General features: G+C 41.8%; 1 protein-coding gene across 2 annotated transcripts in view; it reads right to left on the reverse strand.

The window, feature by feature from the left end:
• Positions 1 to 8,304, reverse strand: part of LOC135054997 (coagulation factor VIII-like) — a 638,500-nt gene that overhangs the window by 598,737 nt on the left and 31,459 nt on the right. For both annotated transcript variants that reach the window (XM_063958535.1, XM_063958534.1), the window contains exon 2: positions 1,908 to 2,011. In XM_063958535.1, coding sequence (XP_063814605.1) covers positions 1,908 to 2,011 — 104 coding nt within the window. The remainder of the gene's footprint in view (positions 1 to 1,907; positions 2,012 to 8,304) is intronic.

Below are 8,304 nucleotides of genomic sequence, written 5' to 3' on the forward strand. Positions count from 1 at the left end.
CACTCAAAAGAGTGTAAACATTATTGATACTAACCAACCCTTTTTTTTTTTTTACAGGTGCCGCAAGTTCTAACATTTAATTATTTTGTTCCATACACCCTAGCGCTCTTTTTCATTTTTAAATTAAGTTACATTATATCCAATGGTGGAAACTTTGCGGTCTGCGGTAGACTGCGAGGTTAAGTGGGGTCACTCTTGTGGTTGGCCCCACTTAACCTCGCGGTCTACCGCAGACCGCAAAGTTCCCACCATTGGACATAATGTAGTGCCGCTGCGTCCTTGAGTGGCTGGACGGCTACCCCGGCCAGGGGTGGCTAGTTGGGAATTTAATGCCAGGGCCGCAGGGACCAATATAAAAGTGTCCCCCGGCTGTGGCATTATCTCTCTGACTAGTGGAGCCCGTTGCTGGTGTTAAAAATACGGGGGACCCCTACGTTTTCTGTCCCCCGTATTTTTTGCACCAGGACCAGGCACAGAGCCCGGTGCTGGTTGTTTAAATATACGGGGAACCACAGTCATTTTTCCCCCTGTATTTTTACATCCAGGACCGGCTCAAAGAGCCTGAGGCTGGTTATGCTTAGGAGGGGGGACCCCACGCAAATTTTATTTAAGTTTTTTTTATATATATATATATATATATACAGGTTTGTAGAGAAGGGCACTCAATCCAGATTTGAAAAAAATTGTCTTTTAATATCACCCAACCAGGGCACTTAAGTGCCCTGGTTGGGTGATATTAAAAGACAATTTTTTTCAAATCTGGATTGAGTGCCCTTCTCTACAAACCTTTATATTTATCTGGACTGTAATGGTACAGAACTTAAGGAGCACCTTATATACAAAGAAAAGGGTGTGCAAGTATTTATGTACAGGATTTTATATATATATACATATATATATATACATACATACACACACACATATATATATCTATATCTATCTATCTATCTATATATATATATATATATATATATATACATACACACACACAAAATCCACTATACATAACAAACATATATAGCATAGGCAAATACAAAAAAAGTATGTATTTTACATGTAAATAAGTATCTGTCAAAACAAGACTTCTACCTAATCAAAAAACAAATACTGTATATAATAAACACACATACTAAACTGACTGATAATTACAGTATTATAATAATATTATTATTAATAATAATAATAATAATAATAATAGTAAACTGTTCTGCTCTCCCCATTTAAGAGGTACAGACTGGATGATACTGAACTGCCAGCAATAAACAACTCATTGAATTATATAGTGTGTTACACACTGAACGTTATCGTTCAACGATAACGATCAGTGACATCACCACCAGCATTCCCGGACATGTATCCCAGCATTCCCGGACATTGACGGGTTGAACTGCAAGTCAGCTCAATATTGTTGATCACTGAACGGCGTGCAGGAGTGCGCATTGTTCACCAATATAACCGCATACACACTGGACGATAAGCCTAAAAAGTAAATGATAACAACATTTATGTTGTTATCATTTACTTTTTAGGCTGAGATCGCCCAGTGTGTATCCCGGCTTTATTTTCCAGTTGCAACAACTTGCAATAAATTACTTCATTGATTAATTTAGCCTTAGTTGTAGTTGTTGGAATAAGTCTATAATACTACTGTATTATAGACTTATTCCAACAACTACAACTAAGGCTAAATTAATCAAATTCATTAATTGACGTGGAAAAAGTGACCGACGTGTTAGCAAGCCTGGAATACAAACTATTATTACTATAATAAAGTTTACCAGGCAACAACCAATTCACTTGTTGAGACTTTAGTGAAGGAATAGAAAGTTTTGAACATGCTGTTACTATACATTTACTCTACTGTATATTGATTCACACAATTATTTTCTTTGACTGTGTCCTCTCACCTGTCCAGTTTTGCTGTGGTTTGATCTTTCTGAAAGTGGCATCAGTGTATTCCACGTATAATGCCTTTTTGTATATTTGGGAATCAGATGACCTTAAATCTTGCCTTTAACAAACAAACAAACAAATAAACTATAAGCACATGTCAATTTAAGAGATAGGCTTCACATAACATGTTTTAAACAAATGTCACTATTATAAAAGAACATCAAATAAACCAGATGCAGTTTATCATTCTGATTATTTTTTTTTATATAGGCAACAAGCTCAACAGTTGTGTTAAAACTATTTTTCTTAGTCTATATGTTACCCTACCTATATTTTCTATTCTTATCCACCCCTCTTGTTAATAAGGTTACTATAGGTATGTGTCTGTGTCGTGTGCCTCCACCCAAGCTGGTTATCTAGGCTTGCCTGGGTAAGCCTCCCACAGGTGGTGTAGGTGTGAGTGTATTCAAATCAGTTACTCATTACCTCTTATATTGTACCTGTCTTCTCTTCCAGACTTCCCAGATCAACTTCAAGCCACAAGTATAACAGTAAGTATTGTAATTTAATTACTGAATCACACTTGAAAACTTATGCATTAATAAATTGTCTTGTTAGACATAAAGACAGTAAAACTTTCACTATATATTACTACTACTCCTATCATACCTCTCAACATGACCCATTCCAGGAGGGACACAATGCTCTGGACTTTCCTCTTAATGAATGATTGCCGGCACCTGTTTTGAACAGGTTAATGGATAAGAAAGGTGTTTCAGCACAGGTGCAGACAATCATACAGTAAGAAGGAAGTCCAGGAGCAGAGCATTGTGTCCCTCCTGGAGAGGGTCATGTTGGGAGGTATGCTCCTATACATATTAGTTTGCATGCAATACAAAAAAAAAAAAAACTTTCTCCTGTTTTCAATTGAGACTGAGTTACCCGGGTACTCTTTACACCTGCTGTGCACAATTGGGGCCCATACAAAAAAAAAAAAAAAAGCATTTCATATATAAAAGTACTTTCCTTGAGCTGACTGTGGTATCCTATTTTTTATATATGGAACAGGAATTATTTAAGTCTTGGTTGATGCTCCCAATTTGCAATTATATTCCAGTGTCATAGGTTTAATTATCACTACTGTTCCTGGGATAGTGTTGTGGTTATTTACTGATTAATGATATCTCAGTCCATGGAACACTGTAGCCTTAGCTTCTATTAGTCACAGTACGTTGTTACTTGTGTTTCTCTTTGGGCTACTGAAAGTATTAGCTCTCTGACACTTATGTAACAATTTCAGCTGTCTCCTTCACTTAGGGGCCCTACACATTTGACGATGCGCCCTGCCGAGGTGCCCGACGGCCGAAACGGCCGACGAGCGACCCGGCGGCGGGGGGGCAGTGACGGGGGGAGTGAAGTTTCTTCACTCCCCCCGTCATGCGGCTGCATTGAAGTGCAGGCAAATATGGACGAGATCGTCCATATTGGCCTGCATGCACAGCCAACGGGAGACCAGCGATGAACGAGCGCGGGGCAGCGCATCGTTCATCGCTGGAGTCTACACACTGAAAGATATGAACGAGTTCTCGTTCATTTATGAACGAGATCGTTCATATCTTTCAGAAAATCGGCCAGTGTGTAGGGCCTATTAGTGAGATGAGATGTTACAGTAGCAAATTAATACTGCTCTTACTCCCTGCAGAGTCTAATGCGGTGGTATCTAAATCAGCTGTATCCACTTGAAAGAGTGTGAATAAAAACATATATTATTATATGGACTAATGATAAGCAATGTCTCCTCTTTCCTACGAAGTGCGGAATTATACTATCCCATACATGAAATATAGTTAGAGTACCAATCCTTCAGCTTCATTGTATACTCCTATGAAACAAATGATATTTATCTAGTAGATTAACTTCTGTGTTTTGGTTAACACTAGTCCAACAAATATGTTGACTGGAAGTATTGTAGTATTTCACTCTGTTATATAGTTACTATAATCTGCTCTTCAGAAACTGTACACTTAATTCGGTATTGCTATTATTCTCTAGGCTCCCTGGGATTTATCCATATTAATAGCCTATATGAGACTGTAAATTTGATCACCGTCTTATATATGATGTTTCTCCCTCATTGAAGCTATTGCACAGCTGTGATGACAGTTGAAATTAGTCATAAATGCCAAATACAGTTCACTCTATTTGCTGGCCAGTCTATGAGTCTTTACAGCTATATTTGCGGCCTGAATTGGGCTTCCAGCCTATTATGCCCCTTGGTTACTCTTTTGGGCTACTACAATCTTATTGCTGACTTATGCCACCAAGAACTGTTATCTGCTGTCTTAAAATTACTTAGAGCAGATTGTCAGCTGTAGTCTATGATGCCAAGTGTGTGCAGACTGCAGAGGGCAGTGTGGTTTTATTTCACTTACACGTCCCTAGCTATGCTGCTGCTGCGGCTGGATGACGCTCCCCCGACTCCTCCCCCGTGAGGTGGTGAGCAATGGCGCTGGGTTGTCCCTTGTTGGAGGCGGCAGCTTCAGTCAGCTACACCTTGCCCGCATTGCTATGGAGACGTCTCTCCCATCCACCTCCCCTCCTCGACCGTTGACCCCCCCAGACCAGGAGCGGCTACCGCTGCCTCCTGCTTCCTCGAGTAGCGAGCAGCTTCCAGCGGCGTCACCCCTGTTCTGCCTCCACTCCTATCTTCAGGTATTGCCCGGCGTGGGTAGCACTACTCAGTCCCAGTGGCGCCGCTGTGTGTTTACAGCATACAGCTCTATTAGCGGCGCGCTGGAGATCTGAGCACACACACTAGCCAGGGGAACAGCAGCCTCCTCAGCAGCGCAGGTGAGCTATTTTTATACCCACCGATGGATAGACTCGCGCCGCGCAGCCGTCTTCCATTGGTCCCCCGTCCTTAGCCACCGCCAACCAGTGTCTCCCATCTTCAGCAGCTCGCGGTCAGCCCTGAACCCCGCTCGTGGACCAACTCTTCCCACCCTGCAGGTTGTTGCTCCCGCAGCGCGCGATCAATGCTCCGCGCCCTGTTTGCCGCCTTTGCTGCCCTGCAGGCTATTGCTATCTCACAATGCCTCCAGCTCACCTTGAAGTACACACAACAACTGCTATATTAAAGCAATTATGGCAGCTGACCACTGTCATATATATATATATATATATATATATACACACACATATACATATATCTATCGATTTCATATATTTACACATATTATATTTATTGTGCATTTCTCCTAACACAATATACTCATATGAACCTCAGACAAATTGGATTTTAAATGAACCACACATTCTTTCTAGTACTAACAATAACTATATATTAATTTAAGGCTAAACAATCAATAATAACTAATATTCATGTTACACTCTCCCCCTGGTGATCTGTATATCTCTCCTTCCCAGTTTGTCAGATCACCAAATATCCTCCTCCTTCCCATACCCGAAGTAGGGCCAGGTAAGTACTATACTTGGGTGAATTATTTGAGGTAAATATGCAGGTTTACCTAATTCCGGATATGTTAATATTAAGGGAGGTTTTCATTCCCTGGATGGCCTATAACTATATACTATATCCTCACCAGCATCTGAGATCCTGGACTCACTGCAAGGATCCCTACTTGGGTTAACATCAGTGTCACCTATACCACCTTCTGATGTAAGTCCCCACTCAGATTCCAACCCACCTTCCTCGTTATTAGTATTAACGGATATATTACACTCATTTTCCGGGGAGCTCTCATTAAACACCTGAGGTGTGGTACAATCGGAGAACCAGGGAACAGAGCTATCAGTATTACTATCATAATAAAAATATCCTGGGCCTTGTTCCCTGTCCTCAGCATCCTCATTATGACCTACTGAGACTTCTGGGGATTGGCATCGGCCCTGAGAAGATCGTAATCTACTACCGTCTCTCCAATTAGATCTTAAGTGTGGCTCATCTTCAGCAAAGTCAGGGAGACGAAGATTTTGTGATATAGGCAAAAGATGCTGTCGGTGGTATGTAAGAACTGGTCCCTCCCCCGACTCTGGCCTTAATTTATAAACTGGTATGTTGGGTAGTTGGTCTATTACCACATACGGATCAGGCCTCCACCGATAAGCTAATTTTTGTCATCTGGGAAGTCCTAGTTGCTGTATTAGCACTCGATCTCCTATTCTCAATACATTTTCTTTTACTCGCAGGTTATATCTGATCTTGTTCTTAGCCCCTGCTTTTCTGGAAGCTTCCTGCGCTAACTTATGCACATATCTGAGCTCTTTTCGTAATTTAATTATATACTGGGAATGAGTTTGTCCATTAGCATCCCGGGAGGGAAGTCCTAATGAAACATCTATGGGCAGTCGGGCTTCCCGCCCAAACATCAATTCATATGGGGAGTACCCAGTGGATTCATTCTTAGTGCAGTTGTAGGCATGCACCAAATTACATATTTTCCTATTCCATTGTGTTCTGCCCCCTGGGTCCAGTGTACCCATCATATTGAGCAAGGTACGATTAAAACGCTCCGGCTGGGGGTTACCCTGTGGATGGTAAGGAGTAGTTCTAGATTTCTTAATCCCACAGCACAGACAAAGTTCCTGAATAATTTTTCCTTCAAAATCTCGCCCCTGTTCAGAGTGCAATCTAGCTGGTAAACCATAGTGAACAAAGAACCGTTCCCATAGGGTTTTAGCTACAGTAACTGCCCTCTGGTCAGCGGTAACATAAGCCTGAGCATAACGGGTGAAGTGATCCGTTACTACGAGAATGTTACACTCTATCCCCGGTGATGTTTCTAATGATAAATAATCAATACATACTAGATCCATGGGACCATGGCTATTGAGAGTCACAAGGGGAGAAGACTTAGTGGGAAGAGTCTTCCTCAAAATACAACTACCACAGGTTTTACAGTAATTCTCAATATCCTGCTCCATTAAAGGCCAGTAAAAACGGTCAGTGATCAATCCTGCTGTTTTTTTCCACCCTGAGATGACCATGCTGATCATGTAACGCGTTTAAAATAGTTGCCCTATAGCACTGTGGAGCAACCAATTGAAATTTGATTTTTCCATTAGATTTAACCAATTTACGGTATAGTATACCATACTTCACAACCAATTGCTTTACATGTCTCAGCAACAACTTGGATGCGGGCATCATAGAGCTTACATCACATTCAGCACAACCAGACTCAATGCAGAGTATGACAACAGAGATATCGGAATCATTCCGTTGATCCATGCTGATTTTTTCCTGACCTATGCGTGGTAAGCCTTCTAACTCTAATTGGCTTAACCAACAGTAAGCCAGGGGTAACGCCTTGTCAGAGGCTCCAAGGGCACGGATGCATTCCCCAATCTCTGCCACTACGCACTGTATGTTAAAGCACAATCCCTTCATGGTGGTTGCAGGAACTTCAATCCACTCTGACCTATCTGGTTCACTCTCGATTCTTGATAACCTAGACAAAGAATCTGCATCTATGTTATTGATGCCTGGGCGATATTTAATTTTAAAATCATAGACAGACAGTGCAGCTAACCACCTGTGCCCTGTGGCATCTAATTTGGCAGTGGTGAGCACATATGTCAGGGGGTTATTGTCAGTGAATACCTCAAAGCTTGCCCCATATAAGTACTCATGAAGTCTATCAGCTACAGCCCATTTAAGAGCAAGGAATTCCAGTTTGTGTACTGGATATCTCCCCTCACTATTGGACAATCCCCGACTTATATAAGATACAGGTTGTAATTTTCCTTCATGAGTTTGGTACAACACTGCACCTAGACCATCAAATGACGCATCCACATGTATCACATAGGGCATTGTGGGATAAGCATATGCCAACACAGGGGCATTGGTAAGACTCCATTTTAACTTGAGGAAGGCCTCTTCACACTTGCTTGTCCATCTATCCCCAAATTCCTCAGATGGTTTAAAATAGCCCTCCTTTTTACACGATTTGACCAATGAGGTTTTGCCAACAGGTGGATACCCCTTAGTCAATTCAGTAAGCGGGCGACATATCACAGAATAATAGGGCACAAAGCGGCGGTAATACCCACAAAACCCCAGGAAAGATCTTAACTCCTTCAGTTTTGTGGGTCTGGGCCACCTGTTCACGGCTTCCACTTTAGTGGGGTCAGTGGAAATACCACGTCGGCTCACCACATGTCCCAAATAAGTAACAGAGGGCTGGCAGAGCTTACACTTCTCTATAGAAAACTTTAGTCCTTTTTTTAAGTAACCTGTCCAGTACGTTAAGCAGACGATGGTTATGTTCCTGCAGAGGGGACCCAAATACGATGATATCATCAAGGTAAACTAATACCTCACGGTAATTCATATCACCCACCATCTGCTCCATGGTCCGCTGGAAGGTAGCCGGGGCACCCTTGATA

This window comes from Pseudophryne corroboree, chromosome 3 (assembly GCF_028390025.1).
Source record: "Pseudophryne corroboree isolate aPseCor3 chromosome 3, aPseCor3.hap2, whole genome shotgun sequence".
In the NCBI taxonomy this organism is placed as follows: domain Eukaryota; kingdom Metazoa; phylum Chordata; class Amphibia; order Anura; family Myobatrachidae; genus Pseudophryne; species Pseudophryne corroboree.